Source organism: Phyllostomus discolor, chromosome 10 (assembly GCF_004126475.2).
Source record: "Phyllostomus discolor isolate MPI-MPIP mPhyDis1 chromosome 10, mPhyDis1.pri.v3, whole genome shotgun sequence".
In the NCBI taxonomy this organism is placed as follows: domain Eukaryota; kingdom Metazoa; phylum Chordata; class Mammalia; order Chiroptera; family Phyllostomidae; genus Phyllostomus; species Phyllostomus discolor.
This window is the reverse complement of record NC_040912.2, coordinates 13,606,817-13,634,648: the sequence shown is the minus strand read 5'-3', so window position 1 is coordinate 13,634,648 and position 27,832 is coordinate 13,606,817. Positions and strand designations below refer to the sequence as shown.

At 45.4% G+C, this 27,832-nt stretch overlaps 1 protein-coding gene across 7 annotated transcripts in view; it reads right to left on the bottom strand.

The window, feature by feature from the left end:
* OSBPL3 (oxysterol binding protein like 3) overlaps nt 1-27,832 on the bottom strand; it is a 160,311-nt gene that overhangs the window by 74,524 nt on the left and 57,955 nt on the right. For 6 of the 7 annotated variants that reach the window (XM_036010488.1, XM_028526160.2, XM_028526161.2 and 3 more), the window contains one exon: nt 1,436-1,676. In XM_036010488.1, coding sequence (XP_035866381.1) covers nt 1,436-1,528 — 93 coding nt within the window. In that variant the 5' untranslated portion in view covers nt 1,529-1,676. Of the gene's footprint in view, nt 1-1,435; nt 1,677-12,131; nt 12,260-27,832 lie in introns of those variants that run through there. The other variant, XM_036010490.1, reaches the window with a different exon arrangement.

Sequence of the window (27,832 nt, the reverse complement as noted above, 5' to 3'; positions counted from 1 at the left end):
TACAAGCTCTGGCTTAAATAAATCATGTTCTCCCCCTTCATCCAAGGAGAGTAAACAATAGATGCTACTAGGTACAAAGTGTAGGGGGGAAATCTGCATTTGGTTCTAACCCCAATCAGAAATGTGGATTAGGGAGAGAAATACCCACTGGAAAGCTGACAAAGGGAGCAGGCATAGCTACCCTGGTGAAAATGGAAGTCCCAGGGAGCCATGACGCGTCAGCCAAGGACTATTTTTAGTCATGGTTTAAATCCCAGCAGAAAGTAATGACTGTGCTGAAAAAAAAATTATTCTTCTTAACCCCTCAGGAGAGATCTCGGAGAACTCCTCAAATGTCAGGCCTATAGAAAAATCTAATTTGGCTAGAGTCACAGATTCTAATGACATGGGGCAGTATTGTAAGGTGGCAAGCTCCCTGTCCCCAGCAGCGTTGGAATGGAGAGACCCGTGATCATGTGTTCTAGATGTGTGGACATGCGTGCGGTCGGAGGTTGCCAAATTGTTGCTTCCAAATCTGCAGCCGAGACCTCCGAGCCAACTCTTAGGCTGGTGCTTCCCATGGGGCGTCAGCAAGGCCAACAGAGCCAGCAGACAGCGAAGAGGCGAAGAGGCTGCCTTGGTGGTAAACCCAGGGCTTTGGGACTGCCACTCTCTCTCTCTCCCTAACTGAAGGTGGAAGAGTTGTAATGATTAATGTGCATTTTCTGCCACTGATCTCACACCAGCCAATTCTGCCCATGAGGGTTTACTAGAAAGGAAACCAAATCCAAACCAAACCAAAAAAAAAATCCTCACATAATTAGGTAACTGTTATTTAGGAGTTAATTATTTAGTATTTTGACTCGCTTTTTTACTCTTCCTACTTTTGACCGCTTCTCCATCTGTTGAGGAAGAGAGCAGGTGGAACTCCAAGTCGCTGTCAGGGCAGCCTGTGGTTGGACGGTGTCATAAAAGGTTTGGTAAAGGGAAGGCAGGGGAGACTGGGGGGGTATCATAATTACTGCAAAAGCAGTTGTTTTTTTGGTTTGGTCTGCAGGGTATAAATGACGGCGTGGGCTCTGGAGTCAAGCAGACTGAGTTTGGGTTGCTTGCTCTGCCGCTTGCTAGCTATTTGTCCTGAAGAAAGTAACTCAGGGGGTCTGACTCAGCTTCCTCATGGAGGAAATGGGGATATTAATATCTGTGTTGGAGGACAGTTGCAAGGATTGAGTAAAATAATGCAAAGAGCCAAATACAGTTCTTTCCATCTGGTAGGCACTGAGGCTGCATTATTAAAATCATCTAAAATGTACTTGTCTCGTGTAATTAGGATATGACTGGAAGCAAATGATCTTAAACTGAGAAGCAGGCGTTCCCAAGTAAATATACACACGTTAATCTGCAAACTTCCTGACTTAAATTTGCATTTTAAAAGTGGCATTAGTTAAAACTTTACCTGCCGACTTCCCTGCTTGGAGGAGCAGGTACTTGGACTCCTTGATGGGGAGACCAATTTCTGAGACACTCCGAGGTTCTTCTCATCACTCATGATGAGCAGGTGGGTCGCGTGGCCTTGACACAGTCAAAATGCCATCAGAAGACAATGGAGTAGAGAGTATGGAAATTCCAAACAGGCAGGAGGCTCAGCTCTTATCCAATATGTGTTGAAAGCATTTTGGATGATCCAGAGGAAATCCCTAAAATCAAAGAAAAAAATGAGAGAGAAGGTCAGAGGCATGAGGCATCATTTATAATTGGCCACTGACTGTCTGCAAGTGGCTTACCTACAGGACAGATTACAGAGCCACGAGGCTTAGCGACACCAAGGACTGTGAAGGCAAAGGGGCTTTCACACCTCCCTCTTCCTGGAAATCATGTGTACGTGATTTTTTATGTAGCTTTGCATAAGAACAGTGTGTAGTAAAAAAGTTTGAGTCCAGAAACATACAAAATCAGTAGTATTAAAAACCACCCAAACCACAATGGGATACCACTTCATACCCACTATGATAGTTATAGCAAAAAATTTTTAAAAAGCAACAGAAAATAACAAGTTTTAAAAGAAATTGGAACCCTCAGGCATTGCTGTGAAGGATGTAAAATGAGCAACCATAGTTGAAAACAGTTTGGTAGTTTAAAAAAAAATTAAATATAGACTTATCATATGATCCAATGATTTCACTCGTAGGAAGAGACCCAAAAGAATAGAAAACAAACAAAAATTTGTGCAGGAATATTCATAGCAATGCTATTCACAATGGCCAAAGGGAGAAACGACCCAAACATACCTCAACTAATGAATGGCTAGGCCACATATGGCATATGCTATGGTCTAAATGTGTGTCCCCCCCCAAATTCACATGCCCTAAGCGATGGTGTTGGGAGGTGGAGCCTTTGGGAGGTGCTCAGGTACTGAGGGCAATGCCCTCATGAATGGCCCTTATAAAAGAAACCATGCAGAGCTCCCTAACCCTTCCACCATGAGAGGACACACCAGTAAGTCTGTTACTTGAAGGCGGCCCTCTGACCATGCTGGCACCCTCATCTTGAACTTCCAGCCTCCAGAGCTATGAGAAATATATTTCTGCTGCTTATAAGCCACGCAGCCTGTGGGATTTTGTTACAGCGGTCCAAAGGGACTAAGAGAGTATACAGAAAGTATACCATACAATGCAGTGTTATTCAGGAATTAAAAATAATGAAGTACTGGAACATGCTATAACATGAACAAACCTTGAAAATGTTACAGTAAGTGAAAGGAGTCAAACACAGAAGACCACATATTGTCTGCTTCTGTTTATATAAACTACCAGAGTGGTCAAATCCATAGAGGCAGGAGGCCAACTAGTGGTTGCCAGGGGCTGGGGAAGCTGGGGAGTGGGATATGACTAGTTAATGGTTGTGGGTTTTCCTTTTAGGGTGATTAGTTCTGGGTCTAGATAAGAGTGAAAGTTGCAAAACATTATGGATATACTAAATGTCACTGAATTACATACTTAAAATGGTTTAAAGGTGAATTTTATGTCATGTGTACTTAATGGTAACTTTTAAAAATCTTTTTTTGGGAGAAGGGGGATAGGAGATTTATTTTACCAAATCTTATCTTAAGCTTTTGTCTTACCAGACAAAGCTTATCTTCCTGGTAGGGGTGCCACCTCTGCCCTCTTTTACTTCACCCTGCTTGGCCCTGGACAAATCACCAGTTAGCCAATGACAGGTAAGATTCCTCAAGGAAGGGACAAACCAAGACAGGCACAGTCACAATGGGGTCCTCAGAGAAGGACTTCGGGGGCTATAGAAAAAGGAGGTGATGGACCCTCACCCCTTGGCTTTGACATAGCTTGAGTCCTCATTCTGTCTACAAGAAGTCTCCTAATCTCTTGGCTGCCTTACTTCCCCTGCCTGACTTAAGCCTGAACCAATGCCTCCTGGGGGTGCAGCCCTGTGCTAGAATGGGTGGTTCCCCAGGGCGATCAGGCCTAAGAAAGAACACATAAAATCCTGTGAAAACTGCTTTGCTAAGAATGTCCTCAATTTTCTGATAAGTGTCCAAGGATGAAATGAGTTTGTTTCCCAAAGTTTTATGGCCCTTTAGCTATCTGACCCTGACTCAGAATAAGCCCTTATACTTCTTTGAGTATTATCTATTGTTTGATCATAACTGCCTGACAATGGTGAATGAAGATCTTCCTTGAGGTAATGCCCCCAGAAAAGCAATAAAAGCCTGTCCAACCAAGGTTCGGGGTGCTCTCTTACTCAGAGAGTGGCCATGCTGTCCTTTTTTCTCCACAGGACTTCTGCAGTCCGTGTGAATTTGTTCATCACATACACACCACTGCAGACACCGCTGGTCGGAGTCTGCATCATTGTATCAAACTTTTGGTTAATTATTAAGTACTTAAATCTCCTCTGCCTTTCACTAAAACTTCACTCTTAAAAAATAAATAAATAAATAAATAAACAAGCAAACAAATAAATATGCTAAAGCCATACATTAAAACCAAGACAATGAAGAGAAATAAAATCTCAGAAAACAAAATCAAGGTACCTGTAGTTACAGAACTCAGTTCCCATGTTTCTTCCTTAGAAACCCCCCAAATCTCTGTATGCATTACGCATTGGATCCAACACTGGACCAGCCTCTTCACATACTTAGCCTTACTTTGGGGAGTTACTAATTGTACCTGAAGTTAGAAGCAAATGCAATCTAGTTAACAACTGCCAATAGAGGCTGTGAAGATACATTAATGGTTCATTTAACAACAGTGTTGGCTGTTGCTGTTTAAGATTTTAAAAATGGTGAAATGTGAGGGGGGGGCAGCCATTCCTATGACACCTGATTCCATAGTGGCTTAGGGATGCCACCAAAAAGCTTCTGTTATTGTTTCTCAAGGCTGAGATTCTAACAGTAAGTATGGGATGAGATAGCACACGACATGGGAAGAAGAAAAAGAAAAGAATCCTTGGGCAATGAAATGCAGTCAGGGAAACTCTGAAACTGAAAAATCAGAAGCACCATTACCCTGTGGTCGAGACAACCAATGAATGGGGTCATCTCCTTATCTTTTAACTCCACCAAACTTCCCTTCACAGGTGCCAGCTGCCAAGGCCAGGGCTGTGAGCAGGCCACAGGCCCGACTCCTTTCAACTGGTAATTAATGTTAAGACTTCTGCAAAAACCACTGTCAGTGGCCACACCCACTTCTCTCTCTCCCTTGGGGAAAAGAAAGGGTGGGAATGCACAGCCCCACCCCCACACCCATCAGGGTACATCTGGAATTCTTGCCCTAGGAAAATAGATCTGTTTCATCCACCCCCCAGAACCTGCCTGCCTAGCCTCATCAAATTCTGTTAAAATGACCAAGAGCAGCTTAAAGGACAAAAGAAGTCAAATTCAGGGGGAAAGAATTTGCTTAAAGCAGGGCAGCATAGGGAATGAAGGCCATGGTGGCTCTGGGGGCGTGGTGGTTACTGGGAAGAGGTGGCCACTGCCTCCAGCCTAGAGAACCCTGAGGGCTGGCCTGGGGGGTGACCAGATGGGTGAGGCTCGATGGGAGTCCCGAAGCAGAGGACCTCGACCAGGACGTCAGACAGAAGCCTCGTGTCTTCTGCTCCCTGTAGCTGACATCACCGCACCGACCCAGGAAAACGGTGAAGGACAGCACTTCGGGGAGCTGGATCATGTCCAGGGGCTGGGCCACCAACTGGGGTTGTTTGAAAGGATGAGGAGGGCTCGAATGAAGATCCTCGCGTGATTTTACCCTCCCCTCGGCCCTTCCGTGGAAAACCTCTAACTCCAGGGGTTTGAACAAAACACAGGAGCTCCCCTGCTCATTGACTGTGAACAGCTTACAGACAATCATGCATTCCCCCCTTTATTTTTTACTGAGACATAAGTAGCACATGGTAAAGTGAACAAATCCTAAGGGCACAGACAGCTCTGTGAAATTTTACCCTTGCAAATGCTGCCATCGCCACCACCCAGATGGAGAAATGGAGCATGCGCAGCCTCCCCAGAAGGTCCTCCATCCCCTGGCCCCTGATCCAACTGGTGGGGGCCAGTCCTTCTGCTGAACAATGCGGTACCTGTCCAGGGTAACCTTATTCTGCAGGTGCTTGTCCCCATGCCCCAGGACAGAGCTGGGACATGCCCAAGCTTCCAGGAATAGGCTGTGTGGCCGCTCTTGTGCCTCCTGCCTAACCCAAGTGTCTGAAGTGGGACAGAGTCCAGTCCGGAACCTGCTTTCGTTTCAACAGACACCTGGTAGCCAAGCCCGACAGGTGTGTAAAGCTTGATGCATTTACATCAAATCAAAAAGGCCTCTGGGGTGAGCTGGATCCTCTGTCACCATTGCCACCCAGCCTGGGAAGCTGCTGGGTGAGGCCCAGGTGAAAAGGGGGTTCCAGCTAAAAGTCCAATGGGCGTAAGACGTGCAAACACACGGGGCTTCCATTAGGGAGAAGAGAACTCTGATTTCTACCAAGAATGGCCAAGAATAGATGACCAAGGCACTGCCAAGCATTTTTGGCAACAAAGGCCGATTTCAAGAGTTATTTGGGACACATTCACTTAGGAAAGAATACAGAGTTTGGAAAAGGATAGAAAGGAGGTGTATGCATCCCATACGCGCCTCGCGAGGAGCCAGACCTAAGTTTGAATCGGTGCTCCCTCATTATAAACCCTGTGCATCTTGACAAATATATTAACCTCTCTGACCTGCGGGTTTTTTATCCCGGAAATGAGGAACTGTGAGGAGGAAAGGAGGAAATGAGGATCAGCTGCCGGGCCTGCACAGGACAGACCCCGAACAGATGTCAGTTCCATTTATTCCTCTCCCAGCTTCCTGAGAGGGGCGGCCGCAGCTGAGACCAGCTCCTGCCCGCCCTTGCAGCCACAGCTATATAAGGACTCTGTGGAATTCTAAAAGACTTTTGTCTTTCAACATAGTAACATTTCCCCAAATCCGTAGCACAAGTGCGAACAGATTTTTAAATCACCCAAATAGCACGCGTGCTTGGGAGGCAGACAGAAAGGCTGAAGTGTAAAAGCCACATTATTCATCACCATTGGCTGTCCAAAAAAGCAGCCTAACATTAGCTGGCAGATTTGAAATGCTGGTATATAACACAGCTCCTTATTCTCCCCTTAGGCCGAAGGGCCGACACTCACACACACGGTCATGTTCTGTTTGAGAACCACCGGTTTGGATTCCATCCTTGCAAACAAGTCACATGAAGCCCAGATGGCATATAGATAAACCATGTCCTGAATTAACACCAACAAATGTATAATGGAATATGCACTTCTGATCTTCGGGTCTTCTTTGGTAAAAGAAAATTGTTCTATTCCTAGATACGCAGCTTTTTAAAAATAAGTGGCACTTCCTGTCTTGCCTTCCAAAACGCTCCATGGCCACAAGCAGGGCTTTGGTTACGTGGTGGTGAGTTCTGCAGACAAGCAGGGGATCCAGGGACAGGGTTCCAATCACAGTGCCCTCCAGGGCCGATCCTGGGCCAATGTGTGGGGTGCGGCTGACTTGCCACAAAGACCTGGACTGCTGACCAAGGCAGGGACGCTCCCTGGCTGTCCCCACAGGATGAGGGCTGAGACTCAGAGTCAAAGACACCTCCACCCCCCACTTCTCTGTGGGCAAAGCATCCCTCCAAAGACCCTCTGTGTCTTCTGGGAGGGCTGGGGTCAAGAGGACTAAAGATTCAAATGCTTCCTCTCTCCTGTTGAAACAGAACAGCCATTCCCACCCCTCACCATCCATGAAGCAGGTGTCTCATGCCCTTGGCAATCCACTTCTTAGGGGAGAATCTGTTACTGCTCAGAGCCCGACATGGCAACGGAAATGCACACGGACACAGGCTGGCAGCATGTCAGTTTCCATGAGACAAAAAGTCTGACAGTGGCTCAAACCATTTATTTACCACTGTTGAGTAAATAGAAGGAAAAGCACGAAAATACTTGTCAATCATCGCCCAGAATCTTGGAACCTAAGTGCGAATTCTAGCCCAGCTTCTTACCCAAAGCAAGAATTCTTTCTGTAGCGCTGCCAGATCATCAATGTTTGACCATTTCCCAGAACAGAGATTTAATGTTGTTAAAAAAAGAATTCCAGATGGTTTTTCATTTACAGTTGAAATTTGTCTCACTCTAATTTCCATACATCGGTCCTAGATCTACCCTCTATCACGACAGGGAACAAGAGTTACCTTTCTCCCCACCATCCCCACCTCCCACCCAGCAGACCGTTTCTTCTCCGGACCAAAGAGCCGCATTTCCATCAGCCGTTTCTCATGTGACACGGATCCAGAGCCCTCATGGTCACAGATGTCCAGCTCTGATTACACTTCCATCCATCTGTGCCTCCCTGAAAATGGTGCCCAGACCAAAAGACAAGCTCTGGTGTGGTCTGGCAGTGCTGGATGGAAGGGGGCAATTGCCTCTCTTGCCCTGTGCACACTGCGACCACTAACTGTGCTCCCTGTTCTATGGGGCTCGGATATCGGAGCAATTGTGGAGAAGCTAGGTTTTCTTCTTTCTGAATAGGCGCCCCTGACTTCCTTTTACTGAAATTCGGGGTGTAACTTTGTTCTTCTTCTTCTTCATTATTATTATTATTATTATTATTATTAATTTTGGCCTGTTATTCCAGTCTGTCAAGATATTTTCAGGGACCAACTGTCATTCCATGTACTTGGCCCACGTGTTCTTCATCACAGCATCCATGGATGGCGTGGGTATGTGAATTCTGTCCTCACCCAAGGAGATCACCCTGGGAGACTCACTAAGAGAAGCCCACCCAGGGCACTGAGATCCTCTCCATCGCTCATGGATGTTTGCTCATTAGCTGGCATCTCTGGTCCAGACGTGCCGACCCACTGTAAATCCCCCGTAACTGTGCAGGCATGTCTGACTTCTCAAAGTATCTGGGTTCACCTTCCTCAAAGTCTCCTAGACCCTTGATTAAAATGCAGATCTTGGAAACTCCACTTTAGATAAACTGAATCCGAATATCTAGGGATGGGCCTGATAATGTGCATATTTAACATGTCCCCTAAGTGATTTTTGTGCATGTTAGAGTTTGAGACCCTCTGACATAGCCAATAGTTTTTAACTGTTCTTATCCACCCTGAACTCATTCTTCCACTTGTGTATTTGTGATGTAGCAGATAGAGTAGGAAGCCAAAACCCTGGTTTATTATCCTAGGCCTGTGATTTTCAAAAAGCGGTCTTCAGACCAGCAGCAATGGCAGCCACTGGGAACTTGTCAGAAATGTCAGTTCTCAGGCTACAAATCTGTGATGTCAGGAGCTGAGGGTAGGGCCTGACACCCTGCTTTTTTTTTTTAATTGATCAATTTTATTCACGAGAGACGCACCACTAATTTACCTTTCAATTTTTTCCTGTAGATGGTACTAGAGAAACTTTGTCATGAGATGATTAAAGAGTATGTAAACAAAAATTATAAATTATAGAAATGTATTCACTTGTTAATTTTTAAAATAATTTTTACTTTTCAGTTGCAGTTGACAGGCAATATTTTATTAGTTTCAGGCATGCAACATGATGATTAAACTTTTATATAACTTATGAAGTGATTATCCCATTAAGCCTTCTACCCATCTGACACCAGACATAGTCATTATAATATTATTAACTATATTCCCTATGGTGAACTTTACATCCTTATGACTGCTCTTTAACACTGACAGTTTGTACATCTTAATCCCCTCCCCTTTTCCTCATCCCCCTAAACCCCCAACCAATCTGGCAACCATCAAAATCTTGTGTGTTATCTATGAGTTTGTTTCTGTTTTGTCTGTTCATTTTTGTTTTTTTGTTTTTTTCAGATTCCACATATAAGCGAAATCATAAGGTATTTCTATTTGTCTGTCTGACTTATTTTGCTTAGCATAATACCCTCTAGGTCCACCCTTGCTATTGCAGATGGCAAAATTTCATTCTTTTTATTGGTAACAGTCTATTGTATATATGTACCATCTCTTCTTCATTCATTTGCCTATCAATGAATATATCTTGGCTATTATAAAGAATGCTGCATGTACACAGGAATGCATATGTCTTCTAGAATTTGTTTTGGATTTGTTTAGATAAATATCTAGAAGTGGAATTGCTAGGTCTGTCTTTGTCTCATTATAACCTTTGTTTTAAAAGACTATTTTGTCTGATATAAGTATTGCTACCCCAGCTTTTTTTTTATTTCCATTTTCATGAAATATCTTTTTCCATTACTTTACTTTCACTCTGTATGTCTTTTGATCTGACATAGGTTTTTTGTAAGCAGTACATATATGGGCCTTCCTTTCTTATCCACTCAGCAACTGAATGTCTTTTAACTGGAGTATTTAATCAATTTACATTTAAAGTAATTATTGAGAGGTATGTAGTTGTTGTCATTTTATTATTCATATTTTTTATCTTTTTTTCTACTTCTTCCTAAATAAGTCCCTTTAACATTCCGTGTCATATCAGTTGGTAGTGATAAACTCCTTTAGTTTTTTTTGTCTGGGAAGGCCTTTATCTGTCCTTCAATTCTAAATGATAGCCTGGCCGGGTAGAGTAATTTCAGTTGTAGGTCCTTGCTTTTCATCACTTGCAGTATTACTTGCCAATCCCTTCTAGCCTGACATGTTTCTGTTGAAAAATCAGCTGATGGTCTTACGAAAGCACCCTTGTAGGTAACTAACTACTTTTCTCTTGCTGCTTTTAAGATTTTCTCTTTGTCTTTAATGCTTGGCATTTTAATTACAATATGTCTTGTTGTAGGCTTCTTTTAATTCATCTTGTTTTGGACTCTGCACTTCCCAGACTTGTATGTCTATTTTCTTCACCAGGTTAGGGAAATTTTCAGTCATTATTTCTTCAAATGGGTTTTTAATTCCTTGCTCTTTCTCTTCTACTTCTAGTTCCCCTATGATGTGGATGTTATTATGTGTGATATTGTTCCAGAGGCCCCTTACATTACTTATCCTCATGTTTTAGATTCTTTTGTATTTTTACTGTTCTTTTTTCTCCTATCTTACCTTCCAAATCTCTCATTTGATCCTCTGCTCCATTGACTCCACTGTTGATTCCCTCTAATGTATTCTTCAGGTTGCTTATTATATTCTTCATTTCTGACTGGTTCCTTTCTATGTTTTTTGTTTTATCTCCTTCTTTATGTTTCCTGTGTCTTTGTTAAAGTTTTCATTGAGTTCATTCAGCATCCTTATAACCAGTGTTTTGAACTCTGAGTCTGGACTGCTTGTCCCCATTTTGTTTAGCTCTTTTTCTGGAGTTTGGTCCTATTCTTTCATTTGGAACATGTTTTTTCATCTCTTCATTTTGGCTGCCTCCTTATGTTTGTTTCTGTGTGTTAGGAAGAGGTGCTATGTCTCCAGTCTTGGCAGAGTGGCCTTATGTAGTAGGTATCCTGTGGGGCTCACTGATGCAGTCTTCCTGGTCACCTGAGCCAGGTGCTCCAGAAGTGTTCCTTGTGTGTGTGTGTGTGTGCCCTCCTGTTGTAACTGATCCTTAACTGCTGTTAGCACATCAATGGGAGTAACTGACTACTCCTCAGGCTACTTGGCTGCGGGGACTGGTTGTGACTAGATAGTGAAGGACCTGTTATACAGGGGCTGGCTTCATAGAGCAGGATTCACTTTAGCAGGGTTCTGATGCCTACTGAACCTGCCCTGTGGGTGTATTATTTGTGGAGGTGATTGGGTGGTGCTCTAGTGTGGTCTGAAGCTGTTTCCTGGGTGTGTTGATTCTGGGGCCTCTTGGTAGGAGTCTGATGCAGACCAAATCAGCTGCTGCCTTTGCTCTGCTCAGGGCCACCTGGTATGAGTTACAAAGTGAACTGCTGATGGTTGCTACTTGTGCTGGGCTTACAGGTACCTGGGAGAGACTAAGATGCAAACCAAGACTGGCAGCCACTAGTGTCAAGTTTAGGGCCACTTAGCAAGAGGTATGGAGCACACCAAAGTCAAATGCTGCTTATTTGGGGTTTGTGAGCTTCTGAGAGACTTTAGGAAAGTCTGAAGCTTAAGCCAAGACAGGCTATTTTTTTAATGGAAAAGCCATTGAAAATGGCTTGGATGGACCCACAAGTTGGGTGGGACAGGGTCTCAGGCAATCACCAGGATGGGGTGAACAGTGCGAGCCAGGTTGATGAAGACTCAGATATGGCACCTGCCTGTACCTGCAGAGGGGAGGGCTTGACAAAGAAACAGTGGCCTCTGCCAGCACGTACGTCAAGGAGAAAACAGCCCTTGCCTGAAGCATAACAATTCAGTTCTTCCCCATATATCTCTGGAGGTTTTCAAGCTGCTGCTCCAGTGTCACAGCTCAAAGCAAGTGAGTCCCTCAGCAAGTAGGTCCATGCATGAGCCCTTGAAGAGGAACACCTGGGACTACAGAAGCCCTCCTTCTCACTCAACCATCATCCTCACTGGTTTCCATAGCCAGAGCCATGGGGACTCCTCTTCCTGGCACTGGAGCCCTGGGCTGTGAAACCTGGTGTGGGCCTGGGACACCTCACTCCTCAGGGGGAACCTCTGCAGCCAAGATATCCCTCCAAATGTTTAACCCCCACACGTGGGCATGGGGCCAGCCCATTCAGCGTCTCTGCCCCTCCTACCAGTCTTGATGGAGCTTCTTTATATCCTTGGTTTTAGTTCTGTTCAGCCACACTGCAGGCAGTTCTCAGTGACGGCTGTTCTGTCCTCCAGATGTAATTTCGGTGTGGTCATGGGAGAAGGCAAGCACAGCATGTTTTCAACTCTGCTGTCATGACCAGAAGTTCAGTAACTTGTTTTTAACAAGTTCTCCACATGACTCTGATTTTAAGAACCCAAATTTAAGAACCACTGCCAAGGTTAATATTTCATCCTGGGCATAGACTCCTGCGGCATCTTCTATACGTTTGACAACAGACTGGAGTGGACCCCCAAGCTCTTTTTCAAAGACAATACTGTGCCACTGCTTAGCTCCTACTTCAAACTAGGGATGGTGAATGCCAGATACACGTGTTTCCAGTCCCCACTCCCATCTTTTATCACCACATCAAAGTTTCTCAAACAGCTCTGCAGACATGAGGACAGAGTTGGCCAGACAGACCTATCCTGCTAAGGTCTACATGGCATGGTGGGGTGAGCAGAAGCCCATGCCACGCCTCATCCTGATTGGGAGCCCTGTTTTCATTAAGGCATTAACTGCAGTCTGGTCCTAAGAGTCAGCGCCCATGGATCTATCCTTGATCCTGAACACAAAATATCTACCCTCCAGGCTCTTGCCATATACTTCTCCTGCCCTATCCCCTGGGTTAGGCCCCCGACCTACAATGACGGGCATTACATCCAACCCACTGGGAAATTTTGTATAGTCGTGTAGTAAGACTACAAGCTCTGGATTCAAACTGACTGGGTCCAAAGCCAGCCTGAGTGGCTTTAGGTACATTTTTAGCCTCTCTCATTCTCAGCTTTTCACTTGACAAATGGAAATAATTAAAAGCTCTCCCTAAAGGGGTTGTTGAGGCGATGAGCTAATCACATAAACATATATAAAACACGACAGGGCAGTCGCCTCTCGATGAGTTAGCCTGTGTGGGACGGGACGCGGGGGTCACTGTCATGCACAACGTCTCAGTGGCTGCTTTTCTCTTGTATCAGAAAAATAAAAATAATCCATGTTCTTATCACGCAAAATTAACTGCTTTCTACTCTTATTTATACAAACATACATAGCCACCATTTTTCTGGCTTTTTAATTTTTTTTTCACAATAAACAGTACCATACCGGACATTTCTGCAGCTGGCTTATTTCTGCTCACAATAATTACACACCACACATACGTTCTAGTTTATTCCTGCGACACCGCTCCATGGCATGACTATGCCTTGTTGAACTTATTCTTCCTTTAGGTTGTTTTCCTGGCCTTTGCTATTAAAAAATGGTGCTGCAGGATCTGCTCCCAGTGAGGCTGTGGCGTAATTTTCTAAAATAAGTGGGACTGCTGAATCTTAGGGCAGAACTAGTTTCGGTTTTACTGGATGTTCCAAATGGCTCTGCAACATGGCCGTACCAATTTACACAAGACAAAGGCTTTAAAGGACCTTTATGAGAAACACTTCAGGTCTTGGATCAAAGTGCCACTCCTAAATGACTGGCTTGTTCTTGGCCTGCAGACACGAAGAATGTACGTCTGAGAACATACCCCTCTTTGTTGGGGGTACGAGGGTGGACACGGTCAGACTAGTGGCATGCCTCAGGCACTCTTTAATAGATGAGTGTTTCTGTGTGCCTGGCTTCCCTTGATTGTCACGGTGCTCCAGTTCTCTCAGCTACCCACTATGCCTTTGTGTAGTATATGTATTCTTGGAAACGACTTCGGATATGTTGCAAAGTAAGACAATGTTTAAATAATTCATCATCGTTGTTTTTTTTTAAGCTAGAAAGTTGTACAAGCTGCTGCTGGGCCACTGACAAGGTGTTCTGATAGTAGGTAGTTTTCTGCTCAGCCTCCAACTCTAGCAAGCCTTCCACGTCATCTTCTCGGGTGAGCCCCCGCCTTGGACTGGCAGTGCTAATTCCCCAAACACCCTAAGAACCAGTGGGAAGGGAGGGAGGAACCACACAGTAACCCCTTGCTCCCACAATCAGAATGTGGCCTATCAAAGACTGCTCGTGAAGAAAGGCAAAGGAAGGTTTGAAGAGACCTGGGTGGCCAAGGTTGCTAACTGCCAGCCTTTCGGAAGATGACAGGTGGACAAGTCAGAGCTGGTAGGTTTTTAGGAGAGAACACTTGCAGGCAGGTATGGAGAAGGATGCAAAGGTAATTTCTAAAGGGTGATTATGAAAATTCCATGTCACACCCAGTGGTGTCAAACTCATCTTCACCAGGGGCCACATTGGCCTCGCCGTTGCCTTCAAAGGGTCAAAATAATTTTAGGGCTGTATAAACATAACTACTCCTTAACTGTTAAGGAGCTGATATTGCACTCGGCCCTTTGAAGGCAACCACGAGGCTGATGTGGCCCCCGATGAAGAGGAGTTTGACACCCCTGCCTAGTCCAGACAGTCCTATCCTGCACCAGCAGAGAAGCTATCAACTTAGACCTTAAGCCTCCACCTTTCACAAGGATATCACAAGGCAGAAACATCAACACCAAATAGAGTTTTCAGAAATCTGACATCCTCCTTTAAAAAGTGGGCAAGGAGCTCGCTGCTCATAAAGACCTTTCTCTGGCAACACTGGCTGGTGGCCTCGATGCCCAGGACGCTGCTGCAATGCTGAGCCCTTACTCCTCATCACTCCTGGCACTCACCCTGCACCCCTGAGCGCACGCTTCCCTCCAGAGAGGGGCGTGTGCCGCTGGCTCTGCTTCATCGGGCTGTGTCGTCCTCACCAGCTCCCAGATTCTCACCGAACAGTCTTCAGCCCAGGTGGTTCCCAGTGTTGTAGACCTCACATCCTGTGTCATCCAAGCCCTGCCAAAGACACGTTCCTGAGCTGGGGGTGACCCTCCCCCAATCCTCGGGCATCAACTAGTAGAAATAAGATCGACTGTGTCTAGTATTTTTATGATCCGATAACCTCACCACAAAGGGAAACTAGGTCCTTCAGCATCTCGTCTTAAGTGAACTCAAATAGGCCCCTTTTCTAAGCGTGAACTGTCCACCTATGTAGTAATAGATAACTCATTCAAGAACTTTGCAGTGATAGAACTCGTGGGTGTGGAACTGTGCTTCCAACCCCTGGATGCCTGTTGGAATGCCCTAAGGGGTGGTATAATGTCCTTACACCGCTTTCATCATACACTTTGAGGGTGGGACCTGAGCCACAGTATTTCGTAAAAGCTCCCGACCAAGTTCCCGTGCACGGCTGGGCTCAAGAATCACTGGTCTAGAGTTTTCAGAAATTTCCTTTCTCTGTCTAATAATCCTGTCAGCATCTACCCATTTTTGGACTTCAGGACCACATCTCAGCCTCTTTCATGTGGCGTACTAAGTTTACTCCCAGAGGTCCTGCGAGGATGGAAGTGGTTCAGTCTCCGGTGTGTTCGGGGCTGGACTGGAACCCAGAACCTCTTTCCTATCCCTTCACCTGTCTTGGGTTTCACTTTCCTCTTCTCCATGTTTATTCTTTTTAACTAGTAGTTCTTTAGAAAACAGATGGAAAAACAAGTAGAATTAGAGTAAGTCTTTTGACTTCTGATGTTTTGGGAAGAGACACTTTCTACACCTAGAAGCTTATCTTTTATTTTTTCACCTGGCCCTGGATATATGTTTGTAAACTGTCCTTGTAGCCTTTAACCACTTGTTGCAAGCGTTAGCTCACTCCTGGCCTTAGTTGTACTGAGATTATTCTATCATCATTGTGTGACACCCCTACCTAATTCCTCTTATCTTTCAAAGTGTTACCAAAATTTTGTCCTTCACCCACTGGCTGGTGACCGACTTTAGCTCTTGGTCGCCTGACCCACACCCACGACTTCAACATGGCAGCTGTGCATTCCCGCTGTTCTCTTTGCTCCCCTCTCTGGTTCCCAGCCTGGTGGACAGCCCCTGGGTTTATCACCTGAACATGAAGCCTCCTCGTCACTTCAAGAGCAAAAAACTCATCGTTTCCTCATGCTGATACCTGTGCTGGCTCCCCTGACCTGACTAAGACCCCCACCCTAAGCCACCCAGACTCCCCCACCCCAGGTCCCCAACACTGCGATGCAGAGCTAGGAGAGCTCTGTCCTGACGTGCATCTCATCACCCCCAACTCATCTTCCATTCTTCCATGCCCACAGCCACCAATGCACTGTGGAACCCCACTCAGGGGGTCTCTGCTTCACGCCTCCCTTCACTTTAATCCACCTGACATTCCCTCCCCCAGCCCATCCTCCCAGAAAAGGTCCCAGGGTCTGTTCTCTGCTCTAAACTCCCAGGAGTCATGGAATTAAGTTAAAAATCCTAAACTCTTCACAATACAGTTAAACTGAACTGGCTTCGGACTCTGGCTCTGTCCACTACAGACTGGGTATCTCTGAACTTCTGAGATGGTTCCTCATCTGGAAAGGGGAACAAAGAGAAGTACTAAGTTTGTGTGAAGTTTGACTGGAACAATGCATGTAAACCTTGAAACAGGCTCCCAGATACAGAGAATCAACTGATGGTTGCCAGATGGGGAGGGAGGCCGAGGGGCTGGCTGGCAGAGGTGAAGAGGTTGAGGACAATTGTTAACTAGAAAACAGTCACAGGGATATAAAGTATAGCACAGGGAATATAGTCAATACTATTATAACAACTATGTATTGGTGCCAGGTGGGTACAGGGCACACTTTATAAAGTATACGATCATCTACCACTATGCTGTACCCATGAAGCTAATGCAAAATAATATTGCCTGCCAACTGTAAGTGAAAAACAAATTTTAACTAATGCATGTAAAACTCAATGAAGTACACCACTCAATTACATTTTAGCTGTTATTATTTCAACCTAATCTCCAAAAACCCACACTGCGCCCCCCCCCCTCCCCCTGCCACATTCTAGGTTCTCCTGCAGCTAATCATGCTGCTCTGCCTGTTTCAGGCCAGTCCGTCTGCGCAGCACGCCCTTCGCACCCGGTTTCCCTCCTCCACCCACGGAAATTCCCTCCACCCTCCGAAGAGCACTTCACGGGTCGCCTTTGCCTTGAAACGTTTTCTGAAGCCGTCCCACCCCCAGTTTTATTTCTCTTGTGAGCCCCTGCTTGATTCTGAGCTCTCTGAAAGGACGCTATGTATTTCGTGCACTCTGACTTATTCTTACTACCCTGGCCACTAGGTGCTGCGTCTGCCTCTCACCCTGGGGCTGCCTTTTGCTCATTTTCCGTTCTGTGGGAAAGTAACTTCCAAAGACTGGTAGTACGCTCTGGCTTCTCTTCAGATCACATAAACCTTTAGCCTTTTACCAAAGACTGGTAGCAATCATTGTTGAGCCACACTGCATATATATCCTTCACTGATCTGAGTCAACAGGAAAAAAATTCTCAGTGTGAGCACGCTTATGTATTCCATAGGAGCCTTCCTCCTGTCCTCTTTATGGGAATCGTTTGGGGTTACGTGTGTGTGTCAGAACATGCCAGCTATCCTTTCCTTTGGAAGTCTCCTTACCGTTTTGTCCTTGGCCAATAGAGAGCTAATTTCTTTCTTTTGTCCAAACTGTTGAAATGTTTCCAGAGGACATGGCTTCTTTAAGGATGTCATCTCCTGGCTCCTGCCATTCTATATAGCTGACCCAAGTTTCCATTCCTTTTCAGAGGCATCTCCTTGCAGCATTTCCTCACTCTTCTTAAAAATCAAAGGACCAGCAAAACGAGTCAAGAGTTGAGTGTAAGGGAACGGAACGAAGACTACAGTGGGTTTTCTCGGCACATGTGGCCTCTATTGTAGAGTTACAGTGTCTGGGGTGAAAGCATCCTCTGTGACCTCTGTCAGGCAATCAATAATATTGATCCTACCCTAACAACCTTTCCTGGCAACCTTATACCTGGCAATGTACCTTTAGGGGCTGGATTTCCATAGACTGCTTCTTTAAAGCAAAATATTCCTTTCTGGAATCATATTTCGGTCATGAGAACCACCCTAACCGAGGTGGACAGCTCAGATGACCCTATCTATGTCCCAGTTTTAATGCTGCAGGTTTACTCTGCCTCGTCCTCAGAGGCTGCACTGGTGGCAGGCAGCTACAGGTGTTCTGACCACCAGGCTTCCCAGGTGGGGGGTTGGGAGTGTGTGTGAATGACTGACATTCTCTTTCCCTGATACCAGTCTTATCTTTGCTATGCCTAGTGTTCTCCATCCAAATGTTATTAATGTTTTTCCTTCCCATGAAATTTCAGTTGAATGCTCTTAAGTTGGCAAATCTCTTGCCCAACACACTTGTCCTGAAAGAAGTCAAGAACCTCCCCCAAACCACACCCCGTTCGTAAACACTAGCTGGGCTACAGTTATTTGAACATTTTCCTTATCCTCTTCCAGTCCCTGGAAAGGAAGAAACACCACACACCCCCCTCCAGTCCTTCAGCTTTTCACCACGACTCCAGAGGACTAGGGACACGTTTGAGGCTTCCTGTGACAGTTTAGTTCCTTTTATCCAAACCAATGAACAAAGGCGAAAAGTGGTAGATCTGATATTTTGGCAAGTTATCGCGCATGACTTGGCTTGTTGTTTACCAATATCCGTTCTCCCTTTTCTTTCTATTTTCAGGTTCTAGGAGTACATTATCTTCTCCCAAAATAATCCCACACCCTTCAGGTGCAGGATTTACGGTACAGGTGCATTACGGTATAGGTGCGTTCCTCAGGTCAGTTCCGCCTCCTCCAGCAGGACAGCCCGCTCTGTCTTGCATTTGTCACCCCCATGGTCCTGGGAGCCACTCTAGAACAGGGTGACTGAATGTTGAGGCCACAGATCAAGGACAATCCCTCCACTCTTAGGTGATAAAATCAGGAATGGGCTGCGTTTCCTCCTCCTTCCACAGGTTAGCCACTCTTGCTTGCCCTTCCACAGCTCAGGAGGAAGAAACACTCGTGGATAAATGTGGGCTAATAAAGTAGGCTACAGTGCAAAGACAAGGGGATAAGGGAGAACAGCCACGCTGATGCAAAATCAACTCAGTATAGATCTATAAAGTACCTACTGTGTGTCCACGGCTGTGCCAAATCCTAAGAGATGGAACTAAATGATGAAAGCTTAATCCAAGGGGGAAATCAATCTGACCAAGGAGAGAAAATGTACGTGATGAAACAAAACACAGCTGAGGGTAGGAAACCTAGTTAGGGGTTGTGGGGACTCACAGGGAGGAGCTCACTGGCTGGAGTTGTAAGCGAATGTTTGAAAGAGGTGGCCTTGTTTTGGTCACCATGAAACAGTGCTGCAATGAACACAGGGGTGCATATATCTTTGCAAATAAATGCTTTGAAATTTTTGTGGCAGATACCCAGCAGAAGGATTGCTGGCTCATATGTTAACTCTTCTTAATTTTTGAGGACCCTCCATACTGTTTTCTGTGTAGAAACAACCAAAGTGCCCTTCAATAGCTGATTGGATAAAGAAGACATAATACCTGCATACTATGGAATAATACTCAGCCATAAGAAAAGATGAAATACTACCATTTGCAACAACATGGATGGACCTTGAGAATACTCAGCTAAGTGAAATAAGTCAGTCGGAAAAAGCTAAGAACCATATGATTTCGCTCAGATGTGGGATATAAAGCTGAAACTCACAGACACAAACAACAGTATGGCAGTTACCAGAGGAAAGTGGGGTGGGGAGTAGTAAAGGGTAAAGGGGGCCAAACACTTGGTGACCAGAAGATGATCTGACTTTGGGTGACGGGCACACAATGCAGTATATAGACCATGTATCATAGTAATGTTCCCTTGAAAGCTATGTAATCTTACTCACCAAAGTCACCCCAATTAATTTAAATTAAAAAAAATTTAAAAAGAAAGAGGTGGTGGCCTGCAGGGAGCCTTGAAGATGTGGGTAGGACTTGACTATAGAGAGAGGCATGTGGAGGGCAGGGAGGACACCGCATGCAATATTTCTCAGGCCTGGCTACAGGTTGGGATTGCCCCAGGGAGCTTCCACAAATACCAAAGTCCGGGCCAGCTCCACGCCATTCACTCAACCACTCTGCGGGGAGGCCTGGGGGAGGGCATTTTGACAAGCTCCCCAGTGACTGTGATACACGGTGAGGGTTGGGAACTGCTGCCCGAAATCTTGTCTCCACCCAGAAATGATACGGAGATTTACTCTGCAGAACTGCCTTCTTTCATTTTAGTGTTTAATTTCATGTTAGTATCTACTGCCAGAAATTCTTCTACTGCATGTAAATTTACATGAAATTAAAATGCAAAGCAGGATGTGACTGAGCAGTTTAAAGGGTAGGAAGAGACAGCATCCCCCAAGAGCTATAAATAACATCTTGTGGTTTGACTTTTATCCGTGGGCGTTGTTACCCTCCCTCACCTGACAACTGCTGGCGAATGCCGGGGAGAATTTTAACAACTGGCAACCACGGACTGCATTTCATTACTTATCTAAACAGACTATCAGTCGAGTCACTATGAAATAAATATGAAAGGTAAATTTTTAAAACTTACCTATCTACCATAAAAACTTACTAATCAGTCTTTTCAGAAATGTAAACACTGAGCTCAGAATGAATAAAAAGCTCCATGAGCACTAACTGAACACTCTCAAATAACAAGAAACTAAATACCTAATGGTTAATGTTTCAAATGTGCACACTTCCAGTTTTGTCTACCTCACTAAAAATAACCCAAGGACTGAGAATCCAAGCTTAAACAAAGTCTATAAAATGAATTTCCCGAGATATATTTTGGGGGTGTACTTCTGAAACGATGCCTGTAAGAAGCCACAGAGAAAGCAAGGAATCACTAATTTAGTGAATGCGGGCAGGGGGGTGGAGAAGGGGTACAGGAAGCTCTGTTCACTCCTAGGGGAAGGATGCTGCAAGAAAATGGACATACAACACTTTTAAACTGTCCAAACTGAACAAAAATTACAAGAAGAAATAGAAGGAAAAGACAGAGAAAACAGGTGATAAAAACAGGGTGATTACTGGCACACTAGAGCTTAAATGGTAAGAAAAATATACACACCCCTTTGTCACTAATGCCCACAATACAATGGTTATTTTTTCCCTCCAGGAGAAGCAATTTAAAGACCATTTTATTGTTCTGTCTTGTTTTGTTTTTTAATTTCCTACAGCTGGCACAGAGCCTGGCGTGTGGCAGGTTATTTACCACATTGATGACCTGTGTCAGCCCCCCCTTATACTAGCTACAAGATTTTTACTAAAACTTACTTGATCTCAAATAGGAAAAGAGATATTCTAAAGTATCCATTTATCGAACTTAAAACTTGGGTAGAAAGACGGGTCTTAATTGTTTAGGAGCATCAAATGAGAACGTCACAGAAGAGTCATAAGTGACAGACATTACAAATGAGGAAACCTAAGTCAAAACGGGAGGTGTAAATAATGTTCTCAAGTCCAGCTGGATTCCATCAGATCAATTTTAAAGGTAACTTTCAGCAAGCGGGCCCCTGACTTTCACTCCAAATGGCCATACATGGTGCATTCATTGCCGATGTCAGTTGAATCAGGGAGCTTAGCACACTGAAGGTGCTTCAGTATACCATTCTGTTTCGATAGCATCTTTCAGCAACTGAGTCCCAGTGCCATGCAGGTGGTGACCCCCCACCCCCACTGGGAGGCACAGCAGCCCCGCACAGAGCAGTGACAATCCTACCTCCTGAAAATGAAAGGGCCCCAGGTCCCAGACGCAGGCAGACCTCGAGGCTTATGGATGGCCTCGAGAGAGCTGATGCCAATCCTAATTCATCACAACAAGGTATGGAAGATCCATTGTTTAAAGATGATGAGACCAATATACATCTTATCGCAAAGCTCTTCTTATAAAGTAACAATGATGCTTCTCCATCGACTGGTGGGAGTCACTGCTCCCTTCCCTTGAATGTGGGTGGGACTATGATTATAGGCAAAGTGATGCTGTGTGGTTTCCAAAGCTATGTTAGCAATGGTAATACAGTTTTCACTTGCTGCTCTCTCTCTCTCTCTCTCTCTCTCTCAGGATGCCTGCCCTTCAACTTAGCCATCAGGATGTGAAGAAGCCCAAACTAGCCAACGTACAGAGAACACACAGAGGGGCCCATTTAGAAAAGGACTAAGACCCGCCCAGCTCCCAGCCATGTGAGCAGTGAGCCTTCGAACGTCCCCCACTCCAGCCTTCTGAGAGGAAAAGTCCCGCTCTCCCCACTGAGTCCTGCCCACATGGCAGATTTGATGGCTAAAGGTCATTGTCTTAATCCACCAAGTCTGGGGCTGCTTGTTACACAGCATTAGAAAACTGCAACGCCAGGCAGGAACCCTTGACAGACATCCGGGGGGTGGGGGGGATGAGAACATGGGGTCAAGGAGACTCAGAGTTCAGTCAGCAGTAATCCCCTTCTCCTGACCCTCAGGCCAGCAGGCTCCTCGTAACACAGCATCCTGCTTTTGTCATTTAGGCCAGACTTGGAAGAGGGCTCCCCGGTCAACAATCCTAGACTTAGCCCCATGACTCACATGCAGCACACTGTGGAGTGAATGGGCCGAGGAGCCAACCAAGCTGGGCATGTGTCTGACAGTGACAGACCACAAGTGGGACTCTGGAAATCGAAAACTAGGCACAACAGTAACGACACAGACAAGCCCCTTAGGAGCCCTTGAATACAAACTTTAACATTTCCCACTTATCACTTGGCATTTATCTTCACTAGCTTTAGCATTGATTGAGAGTGGGTTCTCAACGGGCAACTGAGCCACAAAGAAATTGTCTTACTAAGGTCATAGGGTCCGTCCGTGGGGGGACAGCTGGGACAGATCCCAGGACTGCACTCTCCATCAAGAAGACACATCCAGCCCTGGATGGCGTAGCTCAGTGGATTGAGTGAGGCCTGCGAACCAAAGTGTCACAGGTTCAATTCCCAGTCAGGGTACATGCCTGGGTTGCAGGCCATGACCCCCAGCAACTGCACATTGATGTTTCTCTCTCTCTCTTTCTCCCTCCCTTTTCTCTCTAAAAGTAAATAAATAAAATCTTTAAAAAAAGAAGAAGAAGAAGAAGAAGACACATCCAGAAGGGAAAGAAGGAACTGAAGGAAAAGTCCTAAGTGGATACATTTAAAGATAGTGAAAGAACAGTTTTATTATTAAATTCAAGAGTTGGAATCGCAAGAATCACTCAGTCCTTGGGTAAGAACACTGACTACCTCCTGGGCCTTGGCCAGAGCGTTGTCTGGCTGATCCTGCGGTGCGAAGGTCTAGTCTGGACCACACACGGGATTCCCCAAGGGCTACCCATGCCCAGGAACCACAGGACGCCAGCAAGTTAATGTGGAGACCAGCGCTTCGTCACTGGAGCTGCAGCAGCAGAATGACAGAAGGCAGAAGGAGGGAGGGAGAAAAGACAGGCGATCAGCTCTTCAGGGCTGTAATGAACCCTGACTGACCACGAAACAGAAGATCGGCACGCAAACCCGAGCTACGCAGAACCTCGGGTGCCATCGGATACGGCCGCGCCCAGCCACACGCGGCTCCGGAGCCCCTGCCATGTGGCCAGTGCAACTAAGAAACTGAATTTTAAATTGGATTTCATTGTAAATAATTTAAGCTTAGATAGCCCCACGTGGCTGCCACCTACCATGTCGGACAGCACAGCCTCACAGCGTACCGAACCGCACTTGGCCACGAATTTCCCCCTCCTTCCTTCGGCACCAGGTGGGAACACCTCGGGCATCTCTGCCTCCGGAAGTCTCCCGGCTGTGCTCTCGCTCCACGGGCTCGAGAAAGCCCACGGCGGGACTTCAATGGAGAAAATGTATTGAGTCATTGGGGAAATTTTCTTTCCCATTCCCTCCACTGTTAGGAGAACATGAACTAGAGGGTGGCATGGGCTATGCATCTGCTACATGAGGTCAGCAGGGATTTTTAATAATAAGCCCAACTGCAACTTATAGGCACTTCCAACTGTGTCAGTGCCGAAACGAGCTGCGCTAAAAGGATCAGACCTTCCGACTCCCACAGCCTCAACCGGAAAGCACTGGGAATGTTACAAAAAGACGTGTGAAGTCCATGAGTCATTGAGGAATGGCTTATAGCAGATACTCAGTTTTTAAAAAGTAGCCTGTGACGTGAAACAAAAGATCATATTTTGGAACAAAGATTGTTACCAGTTGAAACAATTATCAGATGCTAATTTTTGTTTTGGCAGATATAAATATTTACCCCTTTCTACTATCTTCAGATGGCAACAAAACTCCACTCTCAGCCAGCCAGATGCCTTTCCAGACAGTGGGGATGGATGGGGAGAGGCTTAAGAGGATTCCCACACAATTTACAAAGTCCTGGAAACAGCTCCAAAAAGCACCCAGCAGCTATCATTTGGCCTGTAGGCAAGCTGTGAATTTTGCAAGGAAATGAGACATTCACCAGGAAAATAGCCACTATCCCAACATTCAAGTGTTCCCGTAATCTGATATCCAATGTACCAACTCCAACTTATTTTAGTCACTGCCCAGTATGATTCCACCATTTCAGGCAAACACATATTCTTAAATAAAAGTTGCCCACTCAAGACAGGCATTCCCACAGATTGCTAATGTTAGCATAGGGAGCTAGTTAGATATTAGTCAACATTAACAAAAGAGAAGGGAGAAAACTGGCTAAGCCTGAGTAAGCCAGGAAACTATAGTTTCACAGAAACGCCAGAGAACAGCTGGGATTATTCCCCCACACCAAACGAATTAATGGCCCTGCCCCTTCGAGTGGGCAGGAAAGACTGGCTCTCCCATCACCCCAGGGAACAACCGGCCAGTTCCCCTAGATTACAGTGGGGAGGAAAGTCCTCCTACTGAGCACGTGTGCAGAAGCCAAAATGGCAACCATAAAGGGGAGGAGGCAAACCTGGCAAAATCCGGGGAAAAGATCAGACAGGATAAGGACACAAGCTCAGAAAAAGCCAGGAAAAGTATTGGATAGTTTGAAGGAAAGCCTGCTCTCTCCCAAGCCCAAAGAAATATAATCAAAACTTAACAAACTCCCGAGGCTCGCTCTCTCTTTGGCAGCCCAACGAGCAGGAGCACAGAGCCGATGGGGTGGGGGCCGGGCAGGAACAGAGACTGTGCTGGAGCACTGGAGCCTCAGGTGCCCGGCGGCAAAGGGCTCAGCAGCTCTGGGTCCTGGCCCTCCTCCCGGACCGGGTGGGAACAAGTGCAGGCCTGCCGCTCCGGAGGCTGGACTTCTTCCGCAGGCAAGAAGGAGCTGCATCACCGGTAATGGATGAGACATTGCCTAAGCACTTCCCTTTGTTTTTGCTCCAATGTATCTTGCCATTCTATCTCGAATCCTCCTGCATCCCTGAAATGCACTTCCTGTGACACTGTGGGAGAATCCCATTTCCTCCAGAGAGACTAGTAGAACATAAATCAGAATTGTTTAGCAAAATATTCAGCAATAGGAAGTTGTCTTTCAACAATAAAGACAATAGGCAACAATTCCCGAAGGTAAAACAACTCAGGGAATACGCTCTTTCTTAAAAAACTTAATGACTCCTGACAATAAAAGCCTACCAAATAGTAAATTATTAGGAATGGTGAAGCCATAGAAAAAAATCGAGAGTTAAAAGGGCATTGACGAGAATTAAATATGGGGAGGAATGACCAGAGGAATCAAAGCTGCTGAGTGTTGAAAGCATAAATCCTAACAATCAAAATAAAACAAGCACACACCTCTGAAGTCAGAGGAGGGAGGGGAGTGAGGTGTTAGATCCTTTGTTAAGCAGTCACAGCGGGCTGAACCCATTCTGGCTGCCAGACAGCTCTCTTCTGAACCAGGAAAACTAACCCACTTAGCATAAGGAATAGCCTTTCAATAGATTGGCCATTTCTTTTCCTTTTGTTAAAGTCAAGTAAGATCAAATGGAATATTTTACTTTTATTTTTTTTCATCGTTGACTAATGTTATGAATGTGACAGATGTCTGTATATTCAGTTTGTATTTTGTTTCTTAATGAATTGTGATTAATTCTATTAATTTTGTTGAATTCTTTAAGAAATTCTGTACAGAGTATCATGTCTTCTACAAGAATATTCTACTTTTAAAACTATGTTTGGTTTCAGCCCAGTCTGATACCATTATTTCTGCCCATCATTTTTCTACCCATTCCTCTCCTCGCCTCTCTCACCATATATAGAGAGACAGGCCTGAAATGAATGTTAACACTGGTTATTTTCTGGTTGAGATTTCTGAGTAATATTTTAATTTCCCCTTTAAACTGTTGCTGAAAACGAAGCCACAGACTAACCCTGACAGGCTCAGGGGAGGCCTGCGTGGTGGCCTCACAAACTCAGAGACGGAAAGTAAGCACATGGGATGGTCTGAAACAAAAACTTCTCAACTAAAAGTGTGACCTGGTGGGTAGTCAGTCCCGGGCCTGCAGCTTCCTTGATAAAGGTCAGCCTTTACCGTAAGTGAGTCTGCTTATTGTCTTTCTGCATCTAAGATAACATTCCCTTGGAATGTCAGAGTAATCCCCTTTTCCCAGAACCCTCAGGGCACAGGCTCCCACCAGGGCAGGGACCCTGGGAGCCCCTAATTGCTAGCCTGTTGCCCAAATACCATCTCTCTGTGCTGTGAATGCTACTTTTTAACTACCCCACACCCACCAATGTAAAAATATATGTTTATCTATTTTACTTTTTATCCGACCTCAGAGATTCCCCCACTTTGCTTTCTCCCACCTCCTTAATCTATCACCGATGGATTTCATGTAACGCCCTTCCGCCTTCCCCTTTGATTCTGATGTATAAAATAAGTGGTAACACTGCCACTTGCTGAAGCATTTCTCAGTCCGTTGAGATTTTGCTTCCTGGCAATTGCTGTCAGTTTGGCCCAAATAAACTCATAAACATTCTCTACAGGTTTGGATGTTTTTTACATTGACAGAAATACACACACACACACACACACACACAGATATGTGTGTATGTATATATTGCCTGATGTTTAAAAATAAGAAACACAAATCACTGAAATAAAAAGAAAACAGTCATTACTTTTCTGATTCCTATGGTTCATTTCTCTAAAATGCTCGGTGGTCACCTGATCCAGGTTTCTCTCGTTTCCTCAGTACTCACCAATCTCAGATTCTCACTCAAATACCTCCAGCAGTCCTCATTCTCTGACCCTCTTTCCTGTGCTGTGTCTCTGTTGTTGGGGAAACCTGATGGTCCAGGATGGGAGAACCTGCCTAGGTCTCCCTTCCCCACAGTCATCAAGCAGGGGAGTGCAGGAACCTCCCAAGAACGTCAATAGGACAATCAGTGGCGCTAAGGTCTTTTACCTAGAGGTGTGAACGGAAACCACGGACGCTGGGAACCCCCAGATGTGCTATTGTTACGTGACAATGGTGTCACTCCAACACATGCAAACTAGATTTACTGGAAACAAGGCAGCTACACCACTAAGGCCTCTTCCAATGCCTCTTTCTTCCTCTCTCTGTTTCTCTGCATGCCCTTCTCCCTCTTCCCCTTCCTTTTCTCCCTCCCTCTCTTTTAAAGAAAGCTAAACAAACAAACCATACCAGCTGACTTGGAAGAAGGAAGGCAGGGTGGGCGTCTGGGTGGAGCCAGGGACGAGCGGAGAACTGGGAGGAGTACAGAATAGCCCGCATCCACAGTTCCAGCCGTCTTCTCTCCTGCGGAACCCCA